Source organism: Phyllobates terribilis, unplaced genomic scaffold, assembly GCF_046119375.1.
Source record: "Phyllobates terribilis strain yellow unplaced genomic scaffold, ASM4611937v1 Scaffold_1__5_contigs__length_1240528914, whole genome shotgun sequence".
In the NCBI taxonomy this organism is placed as follows: Eukaryota; Metazoa; Chordata; class Amphibia; order Anura; family Dendrobatidae; genus Phyllobates; species Phyllobates terribilis.
In genome coordinates, this window is record NW_027362761.1 from 584,270,633 (window position 1) to 584,290,648 (window position 20,016).

The window sequence follows — 20,016 nt, forward strand, 5'->3', positions numbered from 1 at the left end:
GTCTGCACTGTATACATTGTAACAATCCAGCAAAGAGATCTGTGCAGCTGCTGATGATGTGTTTCGCTCACAGAGCATTGTCTGCACTGGATACATTGTAACAATCCAGCAGAGATCTGTGCAGCTGCTGCTGATGTGTTTAGCTCACAGAGCATTGTCTACACTGGATACATTGTAACAATCCAGCAAGAGATCTGTGCAGCTGCTGCTGATGTGTTTAGCTCACAGAGCATTGTCTGCACTGGATACATTGTAACAATCCAGCAGAGATCTGTGCAGCTGCTGCTGATGTGTTTAGCTCACAGAGCATTGTCTGCACTGGATACATTGTAACAATCCAGCAGAGAGATCTGTGCAGCTGCTGCTGATGTGTTTAGCTCACAGAGCATTGTCTACACTGGATACATTGTAACAATCCAGCAGAGATCTGTGCAGCTGCTGCTGATGTGTTTGGCTCACAGAGCATTGTCTGCACTGGATACATTGTAACAATCCAGCAGAGAGATCTGTGCAGCTGCTGATGTGTTTAGCTCACAGAGCATTGTCTGCACTGGATACATTGTAACAATCCAGCAGAGATCTGTGCAGCTGCTGCTGATGTGTTTAGCTCACAGAGCATTGTCTACACTGGATACATTGTAACAATCCAGCAGAGATCTGTGCAGCTGCTGCTGATGTGTTTAGCTCACAGAGCATTGTCTGCACTGGATACATTGTAACAATCCAGCAGAGATCTGTACAGCTGCTGCTGATGTGTTTCGCTCACAGAGCATTGTCTGCACTGGATACATTGTAACAATCCAGCAGAGAGATCTGTGCAGCTGCTGATGATGTGTTTCGCTCACAGAGCATTGTCTACACTGGATACATTGTAACAATCCAGCAGAGATCTGTGCAGCTGCTGCTGATGTGTTTGGCTCACAGAGCATTGTCTACACTGGATACATTGTAACAATCCAGCAGAGATCTGTGCAGCTGCTGCTGATGTGTTTAGCTCACAGAGCATTGTCTGCACTGGATACATTGTAACAATCCAGCAGAGAGATCTGTGCAGCTGCTGCTGATATGTTTCGCTCACAGAGCATTGTCTGCACTGGATACATTGTAACAATCCAGCAGAGAGATCTGTGCAGCTGCTGCTGATGTGTTTAGCTCACAGAGCATTGTCTGCACTGGATACATTGTAACAATCCAGCAGAGATCTGTGCAGCTGCTGCTGATGTGTTTGGCTCACAGAGCATTGTCTGCACCGGATACATTGTAACAATCCAACAAGAGATCTGTGCAGCTGCTGCTGATGTGTTTAGCTCAGAGCATTGTCTACACTGGATACATTGTATCATCTGAGAGCAGGAGCAGATATGTACAGGGTCACTGCCTCTGTAGAGGGTTCTCAGTCACTGACAGCAAGCAGAGATCTTACAAATGGCGACTCGAGGAACTGAAACGTAACGTCTATAAGAAAGTTTCATCTCTTCTCATTTCTGCAGAGATTGAGGGAAACTAAAGTCAATATTTTTTTTTTATTTGTTACTGTCCCTTCTTAATGCTGTTGATCAGTGGGGGTCCGAGCTCTGAGACCCCACAATGTGTAGTTACCCTTTACTCTTTATTTACTGTCCAATCCATTTAGGTGGAAATGTTCTGCTCTTTTTTTCCAAGGACCATTTAGTGCACAAACTGTGACTCTTGAATGGGAATAAGTTGCAGTACCAGTCATAACCTATAGTCAACAGTGGCGCTGTTCCAGTTTAAAATAGCAATAGAGCAATTCCTTTTTTCTTTTTTTTTTTCCTAACCCCAGACAACCTCAAGAGGAACTGTAAGTGAAAACAAACCTAAAGTAACCAGAGATATAAAGGGAAAGTATCAGAGGCCTCGCCGATGACCTTGTAATTTAATTCCATGTAGGTTAATGAGATGTATGACAGATGTCACCCATCAGCTGCTGCTGTAACCAAACTCCTTCAGTTGCAGCTTGGTGATAACAACTGGTTCTCAGTGGTTACAGCAGGTTTTCTGAGGCGCCTCCAACTTTACACCTGCGGAGGGAGATAAGATTGGACAGAGCCGCATTGTCCTGATGATACCGGATGACATCATTTAGTGTACACCTGCCAAGGTCATCTCATAGGTCTGAGCACCTCCAGCATCTCCTTTAGGGCTCCAACATACGTTCATATCACAGCTCAATTTTGCACGTAGCTATAGGGTAGCGTTGCATGAGATTTCTACTGCATACATCGAATTCTATGGCAATGTGTCATTCTTCTTTGGATGACTTATATGTGATCGAATTGGAAAAAGGGGACATTTCAGCACATACTGCACCCAACGGTCTATACAGCAGCACCCATGGGTGAGCCTATACAGCAGCACCCATGGGCGAGTCTATACAGCAGCACCCATGGGAGAGTCTATACAGCAGCACCCATGGGAGAGTCTATACAGCAGCACCCAGGGGCTCTATGCATCGCCAGCTGCTGTGTGCATGAGTCATTAAAGTGAAGCTATAATCAGAAAATGACCTATTATTTATATCAGGTTTTTCTGTTAAATATACTTGTTTTAATTATTTAGCAATTTTTTTCATAGCACAATCGGTATTTAAAAAAAAAAAAAAGGAAATCCTGCAATTCTCACAACGGCCACTGGGGATTTTTTAGACTCTAACTTCCTGTTGTTTCAGGAAACAACACATGTAAATTAGCAACAATGGTTAAATTCCGACCGTAACTTTTGTATTGAATTATCTAATGAGCGTGTGCCAAAATCATCTCCTAAATCAGAAATCTCCTATTGTGATCCTGTTATCAGATGTGTATAGAGGTCATTGTAATCCTGCCTCTGATGATAATGAGCCTGCTGAAAACTCACCCTGAAAGGACAGGAAGTTTGAATCTAAAAAAGTCCCCAGTGGCCAGTGTGAAAATTGCAAGATTACTATTTTTTTTGTGTAATAAAGATCGAGATATGCAATAAAAAAACAATTTTTGTAAAAATGCAGGTAACATAAAAACCTGATTTAAAGAATAAGGAATAGATGGCGCCATAGTTATCCGATTTAACGTCTATGGGAGTCCCATAAACACCCAAGTGCCTGCTGCAGCCTGTGGATAAGCATAAGTGGCAATGCCAAGGTAATTTTCAGGTACGCTTACCCTTTAAAGAGTAGCTACATATTGTAATAGCACAATCATTTAATCATATGGATGAATTTATAAATCTTAAAGAGACGTCCATCATTGGATATAGGGCTTGAAAAGACACTGACAGCAAAGAGGAAATGGTAAGAGCTAATGCACTAAAGGCGTCCGACTCCATACACAAAAGACTAAAGTCGGCTGAACCTTCTGATATCAGCGGGTTTGGCTTATAGTCTAAAAATGTATGGAGGCCTCCCGACTCCCCCCAACAGATGATGTAACCGGAGAAAAGGATCCGCATGTCGAATTTCAAGGATTGATACTTTAACTTAGAATGGAGATAAGTCACTGCAAGAGAAGTCTGCTGGAAGAGGAGGACAGAAGAGTCTGGAGGAGCAGGAGGACAGAGGAGTCTGGAGGAGCAGAAAGACCGAGGAGTCTGGAGGAGCAGAAAGACCGAGGAGTCTGGAGGAGCAGAAAGACCGAGGAGTCTGGAGGAGCAGAAAGACCGAGGAGTCTGGAGGAGCAGAAAGACCGAGGAGTCTGGAGGAGCAGAAAGACCGAGGAGTCTGGAGGAGCAGAAAGACCGAGGAGTCTGGAGGAGCAGAAAGACCGAGGAGTCTGGAGGAGCAGAAAGACCGAGGAGTCTGGAGGAGCAGAAAGACCGAGGAGTCTGGAGGAGCAGAAAGACCGAGGAGTCTGGAGGAGCAGAAAGACCGAGGAGTCTGGAGGAGCAGAAAGACCGAGGAGTCTGGAGGAGCAGAAGGACCGAGGAGTCTGGAGGAGCAGGAGGACCGGGGAGTCTGGAGGAGCAGGAGGACCGGGGAGTCTGGAGGAGCAGGAGGACCGGGGAGTCTGGAGGAGCAGGAGGACCGGGGAGTCTGGAGGAGCAGGAGGACCGGGGAGTCTGGAGGGGCAGGAGGACCGGGGAGTCTGGAGGGGCAGGAGGACCGGGGAGTCTGGAGGAGCAGGAGGACCGGGGAGTCTGGAGGGGCAGGAGGACCGGGGAGTCTGGAGGAGCAGGAGGACCGGGGAGTCTGGAGGGGCAGGAGGACAGAGGAGTCTGGAGGAGCAGGAGGACAGAGGAGTCTGGAGGAGCAGGAGGACAGAGGAGTCTGGAGGGGCAGGAGGACAGAGGAGTCTGGAGGAGCAGGAGGACAGAGGAGTCTGGAGCGGCAGGAGGGCACAGGAGTCTGGAGCGGCAGGAGGACAGAGGAGTCTGGAGCGGCAGGAGGGCACAGGAGTCTGGAGCGGCAGGAGGGCACAGGAGTCTGGAGCGGCAGGAGGGCACAGGAGTCTGGAGCGGCAGGAGGGCACAGGAGTCTGGAGCGGCAGGAGGGCACAGGAGTCTGGAGCGGCAGGAGGGCACAGGAGTCTGGAGCGGCAGGAGGGCACAGGAGTCTGGAGCGGCAGGAGGGCACAGGAGTCTGGAGCGGCAGGAGGGCACAGGAGTCTGGAGCGGCAGGAGGGCACAGGAGTCTGGAGCGGCAGGAGGGCACAGGAGTCTGGAGCGGCAGGAGGGCACAGGAGTCTGGAGCGGCAGGAGGGCACAGGAGTCTGGAGCGGCAGGAGGGCACAGGAGTCTGGAGCGGCAGGAGGGCACAGGAGTCTGGAGCGGCAGGAGGGCACAGGAGTCTGGAGCGGCAGGAGGGCACAGGAGTCTGGAGCGGCAGGAGGGCACAGGAGTCTGGAGCGGCAGGAGGGCACAGGAGTCTGGAGCGGCAGGAGGGCACAGGAGTCTGGAGCGGCAGGAGGGCACAGGAGTCTGGAGCGGCAGGAGGGCACAGGAGTCTGGAGCGGCAGGAGGGCACAGGAGTCTGGAGCGGCAGGAGGGCACAGGAGTCTGGAGCGGCAGGAGGGCACAGGAGTCTGGAGCGGCAGGAGGGCACAGGAGTCTGGAGCGGCAGGAGGGCACAGGAGTCTGGAGCGGCAGGAGGGCACAGGAGTCTGGAGCGGCAGGAGGGCACAGGAGTCTGGAGCGGCAGGAGGGCACAGGAGTCTGGAGCGGCAGGAGGGCACAGGAGTCTGGAGCGGCAGGAGGGCACAGGAGTCTGGAGCGGCAGGAGGGCACAGGAGTCTGGAGCGGCAGGAGGGCACAGGAGTCTGGAGCGGCAGGAGGGCACAGGAGTCTGGAGCGGCAGGAGGGCACAGGAGTCTGGAGCGGCAGGAGGGCACAGGAGTCTGGAGCGGCAGGAGGGCACAGGAGTCTGGAGCGGCAGGAGGGCACAGGAGTCTGGAGCGGCAGGAGGGCACAGGAGTCTGGAGCGGCAGGAGGGCACAGGAGTCTGGAGCGGCAGGAGGGCACAGGAGTCTGGAGCGGCAGGAGGGCACAGGAGTCTGGAGCGGCAGGAGGGCACAGGAGTCTGGAGCGGCAGGAGGGCACAGGAGTCTGGAGCGGCAGGAGGGCACAGGAGTCTGGAGCGGCAGGAGGGCACAGGAGTCTGGAGCGGCAGGAGGGCACAGGAGTCTGGAGCGGCAGGAGGGCACAGGAGTCTGGAGCGGCAGGAGGGCACAAGAATCTGGAGCGGCAGGAGGGCACAAGAATCTGGAGCGGCAGGAGGGCACAGGAGTCTGGAGCGGCAGGAGGGCACAGGAGTCTGGAGCGGCAGGAGGGCACAGGAGTCTGGAGCCGCAGGAGGGCACAGGAGTCTGGAGCCGCAGGAGGGCACAAGAATCTGGAGCGGCAGGAGGGCACAAGAATCTGGAGCGGCAGGAGGGCACAGGAGTCTGGAGCGGCAGGAGGGCACAGGAGTCTGGAGCGGCAGGAGGGCACAGGAGTCTGGAGCGGCAGGAGGGCACAGGAGTCTGGAGGAGCAGGAGGACAGAGGAGTCTGGAGGAGCAGGAGGACAGAGGAGTCTGGAGGAGCAGGAGGACAGAGGAGTCTGGAGGAGCAGGAGGACAGAGGAGTCTGGAGGAGCAGGAGGACAGAGGAGTCTGGAGGAGCAGGAGGACAGAGGAGTCTGGAGCGGCAGGAGGGCACAGGAGTCTGGAGCGGCAGGAGGACAGAGGAGTCTGGAGCGGCAGGAGGGCACAGGAGTCTGGAGCGGCAGGAGGGCACAGGAGTCTGGAGCGGCAGGAGGGCACAGGAGTCTGGAGCGGCAGGAGGGCACAGGAGTCTGGAGCGGCAGGAGGGCACAGGAGTCTGGAGCGGCAGGAGGGCACAGGAGTCTGGAGCGGCAGGAGGGCACAGGAGTCTGGAGCGGCAGGAGGGCACAGGAGTCTGGAGCGGCAGGAGGGCACAGGAGTCTGGAGCGGCAGGAGGGCACAGGAGTCTGGAGCGGCAGGAGGGCACAGGAGTCTGGAGCGGCAGGAGGGCACAGGAGTCTGGAGCGGCAGGAGGGCACAGGAGTCTGGAGCGGCAGGAGGGCACAGGAGTCTGGAGCGGCAGGAGGGCACAGGAGTCTGGAGCGGCAGGAGGGCACAGGAGTCTGGAGCGGCAGGAGGGCACAGGAGTCTGGAGCGGCAGGAGGGCACAGGAGTCTGGAGCGGCAGGAGGGCACAGGAGTCTGGAGCGGCAGGAGGGCACAGGAGTCTGGAGCGGCAGGAGGGCACAGGAGTCTGGAGCGGCAGGAGGGCACAGGAGTCTGGAGCGGCAGGAGGGCACAGGAGTCTGGAGCGGCAGGAGGGCACAGGAGTCTGGAGCGGCAGGAGGGCACAGGAGTCTGGAGCGGCAGGAGGGCACAGGAGTCTGGAGCGGCAGGAGGGCACAGGAGTCTGGAGCGGCAGGAGGGCACAGGAGTCTGGAGCGGCAGGAGGGCACAGGAGTCTGGAGCGGCAGGAGGGCACAGGAGTCTGGAGCGGCAGGAGGGCACAGGAGTCTGGAGCGGCAGGAGGGCACAGGAGTCTGGAGCGGCAGGAGGGCACAGGAGTCTGGAGCGGCAGGAGGGCACAGGAGTCTGGAGCGGCAGGAGGGCACAGGAGTCTGGAGCGGCAGGAGGGCACAGGAGTCTGGAGCGGCAGGAGGGCACAGGAGTCTGGAGCGGCAGGAGGGCACAGGAGTCTGGAGCGGCAGGAGGGCACAGGAGTCTGGAGCGGCAGGAGGGCACAGGAGTCTGGAGCGGCAGGAGGGCACAGGAGTCTGGAGCGGCAGGAGGGCACAGGAGTCTGGAGCGGCAGGAGGGCACAGGAGTCTGGAGCGGCAGGAGGGCACAGGAGTCTGGAGCGGCAGGAGGGCACAGGAGTCTGGAGCGGCAGGAGGGCACAGGAGTCTGGAGCCGCAGGAGGGCACAGGAGTCTGGAGCCGCAGGAGGGCACAGGAGTCTGGAGCCGCAGGAGGGCACAGGAGTCTGGAGCCGCAGGAGGGCACAGGAGTCTGGAGCCGCAGGAGGGCACAGGAGTCTGGAGCCGCAGGAGGGCACAGGAGTCTGGAGCCGCAGGAGGGCACAGGAGTCTGGAGCCGCAGGAGGGCACAGGAGTCTGGAGCGGCAGGAGGGCACAGGAGTCTGGAGCCGCAGGAGGGCACAGGAGTCTGGAGCGGCAGGAGGGCACAGGAGTCTGGAGCCGCAGGAGGGCACAGGAGTCTGGAGCGGCAGGAGGGCACAGGAGTCTGGAGCGGCAGGAGGGCACAGGAGTCTGGAGCGGCAGGAGGGCACAGGAGTCTGGAGCGGCAGGAGGGCACAGGAGTCTGGAGCGGCAGGAGGGCACAGGAGTCTGGAGCGGCAGGAGGGCACAGGAGTCTGGAGCGGCAGGAGGGCACAGGAGTCTGGAGCGGCAGGAGGACAGAGGAGTCTGGAGGAGCAGGAGGACAGAGGAGTCTGGAGGAGCAGGAGGACAGAGGAGTCTGGAGGAGCAGGAGGACAGAGGAGTCTGGAGGAGCAGGAGGACAGAGGAGTCTGGAGGAGCAGGAGGACAGAGGAGTCTGGAGGAGCAGGAGGACAGAGGAGTCTGGAGGAACAGGAGGGCAGAGGATACTGGCAGAGTCTGGAAAGATTGTTTATCCTACAGCTAACTAATATAAAAACTTAGGTCATCTCAGCTACACCGCTGTCGCTTAGCACGACTAGTGGACTAATGAGGAAATCTTACATCTTATAGTTGTCCTATCTGTACAGGCACTTTCTTTGTGCCTCTATGAACTAGAGCAGAGAGATTCTGTAGGGAGCATCTTTGGAGAGCTACATTGGAGTGCAACTTCAAAGAACTAGTGGCAGAGAGCAGCTGCAGAAAGCTTTTGTGGAGAGCTACTGCAGAGATTTACAGCAGAGACATACTATGGAGCTAATTGTGCAGATCTGAGAGAGCTATTGTGGTGAGATGTTAGAGAGCTGTGGCAGCAGGCTACGGCGGCGAAGAGCTGCTGCAGAGGGCTAAGATGGAGAGCTGCTGCAGAGAGCTGAGAGAGAGCTGCTGCAGAGGGCTAAGATGGAGAGCTGCTGCAGAGAGCTGAGAGAGAGCTGCTGCAGAGAGCTGAGAGAGAGCTGCTGCAGAGAGCTGAGAGAGAGCTGCTGCAGAGAGCTGCTGCAGAGAGCTGAGAGAGAGCTGCTGCAGAGAGCTGAGAGAGAGCTGAGAGAGCTTCTGCAGAGAGCTGAGAGAGCTGCAGCAGAGAGCTGAGAGAGCTGCAGCAGAGAGCTGAGAGAGCTGCAGCAGAGAGCTGAGAGAGCTGCAGCAGAGAGCTGCTGCAGAGAGCAGAGAGAGCTGCTGCAGGGAGCCGAGAGAGCTGCTGCAGGGAGCCGAGAGAGCTGCTGCAGGGAGCCGAGAGAGCTGCTGCAGGGAGCCAAGAGAGAGCTGAGAGAGCTGCTGCAGGGAGCCGAGAGAGAGCTGCTGCAGAGAGCTGAGAAAGAGCTAAGACAGAGAGCTACTGCAGGGAGATAAGACAGAGAGCTACTGCAGGGAGATAAGACAGAGAGCTACTGCAGGGAGATAAGACAGAGAGCTGCTGCAGAGAGCTAAGATAGAGAGCTGAGAAAGAGCTAAGACAGAGAGCTGAGAAAGAGCTAAGACAGAGCTGCTGCAGAGAGCGGAGGCAGATTTCTATGCATGCTCTGACTGCACTAAAGCCACAGCCATGATATGGGAAGAGTCACAGAAGGTGGAGAGATATCCAGGGCTTCTCTGCACATCAGGAGGCTCCAGTATGGCACATGATGCTTCAGATTTTGCATTGGGGCCCTGGGGGTAACAGTTACACCTCGGCCAACATAGAAGCTCTCTTGTATTAACGTGGACAATGCAACTTTTGAGAAGCCTTTTCGGACTGAAAGATTTTCTTATTTGCCAAAAATGCACTTTAGACACAGTTTGGACCCCTTGAGCCCTGGTACAAAAAACAATTACCCCGAACACCCTGAACTAATACTTATGGCTCCTGATGACACTTCTGGTACAGGCAATTATGGCGGATTCATCAGCTCATTAACATCGATGTGCAATTAGTATTATGTCACTGATGAATCAACCGGAGAAAACCTGCGCTGCCTCTTTAAGGGATTTTGTGCTTTTACACTTCCTATTGTCTACGTTTATGGGAAAATCAATCCAGTGTGTCTGACGTTCCTTTCCTCCTGCCACGTCCAGGATACATACTTCAGATGCCACCAAAGTTCTCGCATTCCTTCTTCTATAGGTCAACGCTAGAAATGCTCTGAAGTTACCCCCTAAATCCTGTTCTACTAGTTTCATTTCTTTATGCTTTCACCTCCTGGAGAAAGGGAGTCTAGGAACAGAAACTCTTCCACCTACTCGATGGGCAGTCCGTGCAGGGGCCCCGCGGCCTAAAAGGGCCAAACGCAGAATTCTTGGAAAGTTCATACATTGTTACAACCAGAAAAGTTTTTAGACTGCTGGAGAGGGGCGCTCAAAGATTTCTTGTACGGGGGTGCCCCACAGAGGGGCGGACTTATCATTGGTACAGCCACACAGGGGCCCAAGAGGTCAGGGGGCCACATCTAGCTCCAATGCAGGCGGATTTGTGCATTATGAGGAGTTATTGGTCTGCAAAGGGCCCATATACTGTTCTTGCACAGGGGCCCTTTTCTGTCTGTGTCCACCAGTGGGGATATATATCTAGGTGGAGTTCCCATTTAAATGACCCCAAACTATGCAGAGATTTTTAGTCCCACACCAGTAACAAAACATGCTTGTTTACATTGACATGACATGCTGGAATCTGTAGTTCTAGCCTATGGAAATGGATTCATGCGGTATATATAACTTGTCACTTATAGCGCAAAGACTTTATTTATGCAGTTATGATTAGCTGGGACTTGTAGTTCCACAATACAAGGCCTAATATATAGTTAGTGCTTCCTGATGTAAACTGTATACATTATTTTATATAAGTCCGTAAACTTTGCCATTTAATGCAAATATTAATATATTCATATATCGGTCGTGTCATTGGGCAACCGCTGTTACCTTCTACCCCTCGTTCCTACATTGTAGCAATACTTGAATGATGATTTTTTTGAATAAAAATAGTTTGAAATACTGTATCAAAAGTTCAAAATGTTTTGAAACAAAAAGTATACAAAAAACAAAAGGTCGAAATGTTTTGATGCAAAAACAAAAGCACAAAATATTTCGATACAAAAACAAAAGGCGAAATGAATCTATATAAAAAACAAAAAGTCGAAATGGTTTGATATAAAAAAAAAAAAGTCGAAATGTTTTGATACAAAAAACAAAAAAGTCGAAATGTTTTGATATAAAAAAACAAAAAAGTCGAAATGTTTTGATACAAAAAAAACAAAAAAGTCAAAATGTTTTGATACAACTTTGAAAACTCTTCGAATTTTTTGTATTCGTAGAAATTACTCAGCTGAATCAATGTGAAGCGCTCGTGCAGACAATTCTGGATCCCAGGTCGGCGCTGCAGGTCACGGACGGCGCACTCACCTCTAGGACAGTCTGGTTGGCTCTCCGGTTGGCACACGTCATGTTTCACGCTCCCCGCTTGCAGCCGGTCAGATGCGGGCTGCCGTCGTCCGGTGGCGATGATGCACATGGCGACTTTTTCCCAGTCGCTCTTGTCTGATCGCCTGGAGTCGTGGCAATTAGGCTCTATCTCTGGGTAGAAAACATTCTCGCTGATTATAGAAGTTTGCTGGCTTCTCATACCGACCTATTCAGACCTATGGGGGAGCTGAAGTTGGCGATAGCAGTTTTGGACGCTACGGTGCGGTGAACGCAGAATAGCAGATGGCTTGCAAGCTTGCACCAGGAGGACAAAGCACAGCAGCGGTCTGACTCATTCCCCTGCTCGGGTCACTAGTAATTCGCCCCTGTAGGGTCAGAGCTCCAGTAGGCGACGTGCAGATCTAGTGACTGGAGTCAGGCTGGCTGGGAGCTCAGCAAGTCTTGATCTGTGGGCAGGGATCTGCGGCTGGCCCTCCTCCCCGCCTGCCACCAGTAAGGCTATCGGGTTACTCCATGTCGTCACACTATCCAGCTTCCCAACCAGATTGTCCTGGCGTTCGCCACTCATACGTTTCATCACCACAAACGTGACATTTATATATGGAACACCGAAAATATGGAAAGAATAAAATAAAAAATAGCAGAAAAAAGGCAAATAATAATAATAATAATAATAATAATAATAATGATCTTTGGCACCAACATTCTCCGCAGCGCTGTACGGTTCTCTGGCATGTAATTCTGGCTGTACGGAACGTATTAAAGAAAATTCAGTTTTAGTCAAAACTCGATTTAAACGTTTTTACTTTAGAATAAATCAAACTTTTCCTGATCAGTGTGTTTGCAAGTCCTGACATGTCCTGGGGAGGTCTGGGGTCTGTATACAGAGGGATCTGGGCTGTATAAAGGTCTGGTCTGGGGTCTGTATACAGAGAGATCTGGGCTGTATAAAGGTCTGGTCTGGGGTCTGTATACAGAGGGATCTGGGCTGTATAAAGGTCTGGTCTGGGGTCTGTATACAGAGAGATCTGGGCTGTATAAAGGTCCGGTCTGGGGTCTGTATACAGAGGGATCTGGGTTGTATAAAGGTCTGGTCTGGGGTCTGTATACAGAGAGATCTGGGCTGTATAAAGGTCTGGTCTGGGGTCTGTATACAGAGAGATCTCGGCTGTATAAAGGTCTGGTCTGGGGTCTGTATACAGAGAGATCTGGGCTGTATAAAGGTCTGGTCTGGGGTCTGTATACAGAGATATCTGGGCTGTATAAAGGTCTGGTCTGGGGTCTGTATACAGAGAGATCTGGGCTGTATAAAGGTCTGGTCTGGGGTCTGTATACAGAGAGATCTGGGCTGTATAAAGGTCTGGTCTGGGGTCTGTATACAGAGATATCTGGGCTGTATAAAGGTCTGGTCTGGGGTCTGTATACAGAGAGATCTGGGCTGTATAAAGGTCTGGTCTGGGGTCTGTATACAGAGAGATCTGGGCTGTATAAAGGTCTGGTCTGGGGTCTGTATACAGAGAGATCTGGGCTGTATAAAGGTCTGGTCTGGGGTCTGTATACAGAGAGATCTGGGTTGTATAAAGGTCCGGTCTGGGGTCTGTATACAGAGAGATCTGGGCTGTATAAAGGTCCGGTCTGGGGTCTGTATACAGAGGGATCTGGGCTGTATAAAGGTCTGGTCTGGGGTCTGTATACAGAGAGATCTGGGCTGTATAAAGGTCTGGTCAGGGGTCTGTATACAGAGGGATCTGGGCTGTATAAAGGTCTGGTCTGGGGTCTGTATACAGAGAGATCTGGGCTGTATAAAGGTCTGGTCTGGGGTCTGTATACAGAGAGATCTGGGCTGTATAAAGGTCCGGTCGGGGGTCTGTATACAGAGGGATCTGGGCTGTATAAAGGTCCGGTCTGGGGTCTGTATACAGAGGGATCTAGGCTGTATAAAGGTCTGGTCTGGGGTCTGTATACAGAGAGATCTGGGCTGTATAAAGGTCTGGTCTGGGGTCTGTATACAGAGAGATCTGGGCTGTATAAAGGTCTGGTCTGGGGTCTGTATACAGAGATATCTGGGCTGTATAAAGGTCTGGTCTGGGGTCTGTATACAGAGGGATCTGGGCTGTATAAAGGTCTGGTCTGGGGTCTGTATACAGAGAGATCTGGGCTGTATAAAGGTCTGGTCTGGGGTCTGTATACAGAGAGATCTGGGCTGTATAAAGGTCCGGTCTGGGGTCTGTATACAGAGGGATCTGGGCTGTATAAAGGTCCGGTCTAGGGTCTGTATACAGAGGGATCTAGGCTGTATAAAGGTCTGGTCTGGGGTCTGTATACAGAGAGATCTGGGCTGTATAAAGGTCTGGTCTGGGGTCTGTATACAGAGGGATCTGGGCTGTATAAAGGTCTGGTCTGGGGTCTGTATACAGAGGGATCTGGGCTGTATAAAGGTCTGGTCTGGGGTCTGTATACAGAGGGATCTGGGCTGTATAAAGGTCTGGTCTGGGGTCTGTATACAGAGAGATCTGGGCTGTATAAAGGTCCGGTCTGGGGTCTGTATACAGAGGGATCTGGGCTGTATAAAGGTCTGGTCTGGGGTCTGTATACAGAGGGATCTGGGCTGTATAAAGGTCTGGTCTGGGGTCTGTATACAGAGAGATCTGGGCTGTATAAAGGTCTGGTCTGGGGTCTGTATACAGAGAGATCTGGGCTGTATAAAGGTCCGGTCTGGGGTCTGTATACAGACAGATCTGGGCTGTATAAAGGTCCGGTCTGGGGTCTGTATACAGAGCGATCTGGGCTGTATAAAGGTCTGGTCTGGGGTCTGTATACAGAGAGATCTGGGCTGTATAAAGGTCCGGTCTGGGGTCTGTATACAGAGAGATCTGGGCTGTATAAAGGTCCGGTCTGGAGTCTGTATACAGAGGGATCTGGGCTGTATAAAGGTCCGGTCTGGGGTCTGTATACAGAGGGATCTGGGCTGTATAAAGGTCTGGTCTGGGGTCTGTATACAGAGAGATCTGGGCTGTATAAAGGTCCGGTCTGGGGTCTGTATACAGAGAGATCTGGGATGTATAAAGGTCCGGTCTGGGGTCTGTATACAGAGGGATCTGGGCTGTATAAAGGTCCGGTCTGGGGTCTGTATACAGAGAGATCTGGGTTGTATAAAGGTCCGGTCTGGGGTCTGTATACAGAGAGATCTGGGCTGTATAAAGGTCCGGTCTGGGGTCTGTATACAGAGGGATCTGGGCTGTATAAAGGTCCGGTCTGGGGTCTGTATACAGAGGGATCTGGGCTGTATAAAGGTCTGGTCTGGGGTCTGTATACAGAGAGATCTGGGCTGCATAAAGGTCTGGTCTGGGGTCTGTATACAGAGAGATCTGGGCTGTATAAAGGTCCGGTCTGGGGTCTGTATACAGAGAGATCTGGGATGTATAAAGGTCCGGTCTGGGGTCTGTATACAGAGGGATCTGGGCTGTATAAAGGTCTGGTCTGGGGTCTGTATACAGAGAGATCTGGGTTGTATAAAGGTCCGGTCTGGGGTCTGTATACAGAGAGATCTGGGCTGTATAAAGGTCCGGTCTGGGGTCTGTATACAGAGGGATCTGGGCTGTATAAAGGTCCGGTCTGGGGTCTGTATACAGAGGGATCTGGGCTGTATAAAGGTCTGGTCTGGGGTCTGTATACAGAGAGATCTGGGCTGTATAAAGGTCTGGTCTGGGGTCTGTATACAGAGAGATCTGGGCTGTATAAAGGTCTGGTCTGGGGTCTGTATACAGAGGGATCTGGGCTGTATAAAGGTCTGGTCTGGGGTCTGTATACAGAGGGATCTGGGCTGTATAAAGGTCTGGTCTGGGGTCTGTATACAGAGGGATCTGGGCTGTATCAAGGTCTGGTCTGGGGTCTGTATACAGAGAGATCTGGGCTGTATAAAGGTCCGGTCTGGGGTCTGTATACAGAGGGATCTGGGCTGTATAAAGGTCTGGTCTGGGGTCTGTATACAGAGGGATCTGGGCTGTATAAAGGTCTGGTCTGGGGTCTGTATACAGAGAGATCTGGGCTGTATAAAGGTCTGGTCTGGGGTCTGTATACAGAGAGATCTGGGCTGTATAAAGGTCCGGTCTGGGGTCTGTATACAGAGAGATCTGGGCTGTATAAAGGTCCGGTCTGGGGTCTGTATACAGAGCGATCTGGGCTGTATAAAGGTCTGGTCTGGGGTCTGTATACAGAGAGATCTGGGCTGTATAAAGGTCCGGTCTGGGGTCTGTATACAGAGAGATCTGGGCTGTATAAAGGTCCGGTCTGGAGTCTGTATACAGAGGGATCTGGGCTGTATAAAGGTCCGGTCTGGGGTCTGCATACAGAGATATCTGGGCTGTATAAAGGTCTGGTCTGGGGTCTGTATACAGAGAGATCTGGGCTGTATAAAGGTCTGGTCTGGGGTCTGTATACAGAGAGATCTGGGCTGTATAAAGGTCCGGTCTGGGGTCTGTATACAGAGAGATCTGGGTTGTATAAAGGTCCGGTCTGGGGTCTGCATACAGAGAGATCTGGGCTGTATAAAGGTCCGGTCTGGGGTCTGTATACAGAGGGATCTGGGCTGTATAAAGGTCCGGTCTGGGGTCTGTATACAGAGGGATCTGGGCTGTATAAAGGTCTGGTCTGGGGTCTGTATACAGAGAGATCTGGGCTGTATAAAGGTCTGGTCTGGGGTCTGTATACAGAGAGATCTGGGCTGTATAAAGGTCCGGTCTGGGGTCTGTATACAGAGAGATCTGGGATGTATAAAGGTCCGGTCTGGGGTCTGTATACAGAGGGATCTGGGCTGTATAAAGGTCTAGTCTGGGGTCTGTATACAGAGAGATCTGGGTTGTATAAAGGTCCGGTATGGGGTCTGTATACAGAGAGATCTGGGCTGTATAAAGGTCCGGTCTGGGGTCTGTATACAGAGGGATCTGGGCTGTATAAAGGTCCGGTCTGGGGTCTGTATACAGAGGGATCTGGGCTGTATAAAGGTCTGGTCTGGGGTCTGTATACAGAGAGATCTGGGCTGTATAAAGGTCTGGTCTGGGGTCTGTATACAGAGGGATCTGGGCTGTATAAAGTTCTGGTCTGGGGTCTGTATACAGAGGGATCTGGGTTGTATAAAGGTCTGGTCTGGGGTCTGTATACAGAGAGATCTGGGCTGTATAAAGGTCTGGTCTGGGGTCTGTATACAGAGAGATCTCGGCTGTATAAAGGTCTGGTCTGGGGTCTGTATACAGAGAGATCTGGGCTGTATAAAGGTCTGGTCTGGGGTCTGTATACAGAGATATCTGGGCTGTATAAAGGTCTGGTCTGGGGTCTGTATACAGAGAGATCTGGGCTGTATAAAGGTCTGGTCTGGGGTCTGTATACAGAGAGATCTGGGCTGTATAAAGGTCTGGTCTGGGGTCTGTATACAGAGATATCTGGGCTGTATAAAGGTCTGGTCTGGGGTCTGTATACAGAGAGATCTGGGCTGTATAAAGGTCTGGTCTGGGGTCTGTATACAGAGAGATCTGGGCTGTATAAAGGTCTGGTCTGGGGTCTGTATACAGAGATATCTGGGCTGTATAAAGGTCTGGTCTGGGGTCTGTATACAGAGAGATCTGGGCTGTATAAAGGTCTGGTCTGGGGTCTGTATACAGAGAGATCTGGGCTGTATAAAGGTCTGGTCTGGGGTCTGTATACAGAGAGATCTGGGTTGTATAAAGGTCCGGTCTGGGGTCTGTATACAGAGAGATCTGGGCTGTATAAAGGTCCGGTCTGGGGTCTGTATACAGAGGGATCTGGGCTGTATAAAGGTCTGGTCTGGGGTCTGTATACAGAGAGATCTGGGCTGTATAAAGGTCTGGTCAGGGGTCTGTATACAGAGGGATCTGGGCTGTATAAAGGTCTGGTCTGGGGTCTGTATACAGAGAGATCTGGGCTGTATAAAGGTCTGGTCTGGGGTCTGTATACAGAGAGATCTGGGCTGTATAAAGGTCCGGTCGGGGGTCTGTATACAGAGGGATCTGGGCTGTATAAAGGTCCGGTCTGGGGTCTGTATACAGAGGGATCTAGGCTGTATAAAGGTCTGGTCTGGGGTCTGTATACAGAGAGATCTGGGCTGTATAAAGGTCTGGTCTGGGGTCTGTATACAGAGAGATCTGGGCTGTATAAAGGTCTGGTCTGGGGTCTGTATACAGAGATATCTGGGCTGTATAAAGGTCTGGTCTGGGGTCTGTATACAGAGGGATCTGGGCTGTATAAAGGTCTGGTCTGGGGTCTGTATACAGAGAGATCTGGGCTGTATAAAGGTCTGGTCTGGGGTCTGTATACAGAGAGATCTGGGCTGTATAAAGGTCCGGTCTGGGGTCTGTATACAGAGGGATCTGGGCTGTATAAAGGTCCGGTCTAGGGTCTGTATACAGAGGGATCTAGGCTGTATAAAGGTCTGGTCTGGGGTCTGTATACAGAGAGATCTGGGCTGTATAAAGGTCTGGTCTGGGGTCTGTATACAGAGGGATCTGGGCTGTATAAAGGTCTGGTCTGGGGTCTGTATACAGAGGGATCTGAGCTGTATAAAGGTCTGGTCTGGGGTCTGTATACAGAGGGATCTGGGCTGTATAAAGGTCTGGTCTGGGGTCTGTATACAGAGAGATCTGGGCTGTATAAAGGTCCGGTCTGGGGTCTGTATACAGAGGGATCTGGGCTGTATAAAGGTCTGGTCTGGGGTCTGTATACAGAGGGATCTGGGCTGTATAAAGGTCTGGTCTGGGGTCTGTATACAGAGAGATCTGGGCTGTATAAAGGTCTGGTCTGGGGTCTGTATACAGAGAGATCTGGGCTGTATAAAGGTCCGGTCTGGGGTCTGTATACAGACAGATCTGGGCTGTATAAAGGTCCGGTCTGGGGTCTGTATACAGAGCGATCTGGGCTGTATAAAGGTCTGGTCTGGGGTCTGTATACAGAGAGATCTGGGCTGTATAAAGGTCCGGTCTGGGGTCTGTATACAGAGAGATCTGGGCTGTATAAAGGTCCGGTCTGGAGTCTGTATACAGAGGGATCTGGGCTGTATAAAGGTCCGGTCTGGGGTCTGTATACAGAGGGATCTGGGCTGTATAAAGGTCTGGTCTGGGGTCTGTATACAGAGAGATCTGGGCTGTATAAAGGTCCGGTCTGGGGTCTGTATACAGAGAGATCTGGGATGTATAAAGGTCCGGTCTGGGGTCTGTATACAGAGGGATCTGGGCTGTATAAAGGTCCGGTCTGGGGTCTGTATACAGAGAGATCTGGGTTGTATAAAGGTCCGGTCTGGGGTCTGTATACAGAGAGATCTGGGCTGTATAAAGGTCCGGTCTGGGGTCTGTATACAGAGGGATCTGGGCTGTATAAAGGTCCGGTCTGGGGTCTGTATACAGAGGGATCTGGGCTGTATAAAGGTCTGGTCTGGGGTCTGTATACAGAGAGATCTGGGCTGCATAAAGGTCTGGTCTGGGGTCTGTATACAGAGAGATCTGGGCTGTATAAAGGTCCGGTCTGGGGTCTGTATACAGAGAGATCTGGGATGTATAAAGGTCCGGTCTGGGGTCTGTATACAGAGGGATCTGGGCTGTATAAAGGTCTGGTCTGGGGTCTGTATACAGAGAGATCTGGGTTGTATAAAGGTCCGGTCTGGGGTCTGTATACAGAGAGATCTGGGCTGTATAAAGGTCCGGTCTGGGGTCTGTATACAGAGGGATCTGGGCTGTATAAAGGTCCGGTCTGGGGTCTGTATACAGAGGGATCTGGGCTGTATAAAGGTCTGGTCTGGGGTCTGTATACAGAGAGATCTGGGCTGTATAAAGGTCTGGTCTGGGGTCTGTATACAGAGAGATCTGGGCTGTATAAAGGTCTGGTCTGGGGTCTGTATACAGAGGGATCTGGGCTGTATAAAGGTCTGGTCTGGGGTCTGTATACAGAGGGATCTGGGCTGTATAAAGGTCTGGTCTGGGGTCTGTATACAGAGGGATCTGGGCTGTATCAAGGTCTGGTCTGGGGTCTGTATACAGAGAGATCTGGGCTGTATAAAGGTCCGGTCTGGGGTCTGTATACAGAGGGATCTGGGCTGTATAAAGGTCTGGTCTGGGGTCTGTATACAGAGGGATCTGGGCTGTATAAAGGTCTGGTCTGGGGTCTGTATACAGAGAGATCTGGGCTGTATAAAGGTCTGGTCTGGGGTCTGTATACAGAGAGATCTGGGCTGTATAAAGGTCCGGTCTGGGGTCTGTATACAGAGAGATCTGGGCTGTATAAAGGTCCGGTCTGGGGTCTGTATACAGAGCGATCTGGGCTGTATAAAGGTCTGGTCTGGGGTCTGTATACAGAGAGATCTGGGCTGTATAAAGGTCCGGTCTGGGGTCTGTATACAGAGAGATCTGGGCTGTATAAAGGTCCGGTCTGGAGTCTGTATACAGAGGGATCTGGGCTGTATAAAGGTCCGGTCTGGGGTCTGCATACAGAGATATCTGGGCTGTATAAAGGTCTGGTCTGGGGTCTGTATACAGAGAGATCTGGGCTGTATAAAGGTCTGGTCTGGGGTCTGTATACAGAGAGATCTGGGCTGTATAAAGGTCCGGTCTGGGGTCTGTATACAGAGAGATCTGGGTTGTATAAAGGTCCGGTCTGGGGTCTGCATACAGAGAGATCTGGGCTGTATAAAGGTCCGGTCTGGGGTCTGTATACAGAGGGATCTGGGCTGTATAAAGGTCCGGTCTGGGGTCTGTATACAGAGGGATCTGGGCTGTATAAAGGTCTGGTCTGGGGTCTGTATACAGAGAGATCTGGGCTGTATAAAGGTCTGGTCTGGGGTCTGTATACAGAGAGATCTGGGCTGTATAAAGGTCCGGTCTGGGGTCTGTATACAGAGAGATCTGGGATGTATAAAGGTCCGGTCTGGGGTCTGTATACAGAGGGATCTGGGCTGTATAAAGGTCTAGTCTGGGGTCTGTATACAGAGAGATCTGGGTTGTATAAAGGTCCGGT

General features: G+C 52.0%; 1 protein-coding gene across 2 annotated transcripts in view; it reads right to left on the reverse strand.

Moving 5' to 3' along the window:
- Positions 1–11,464, reverse strand: part of RANBP3L (RAN binding protein 3 like) — a 40,602-nt gene extending 29,138 nt beyond the window's left edge. The window contains exon 1 of one of the 2 annotated variants that reach the window (XM_073681693.1): positions 10,981–11,462. In XM_073681693.1, coding sequence (XP_073537794.1) covers positions 10,981–11,200 — 220 coding nt within the window. In that variant the 5' untranslated portion in view covers positions 11,201–11,462. Of the gene's footprint in view, positions 1–10,980 lie in introns of both variants that reach the window. The other variant, XM_073681701.1, reaches the window with a different exon arrangement.
- Positions 11,465–20,016: the final 8,552 nt, after the last annotated feature.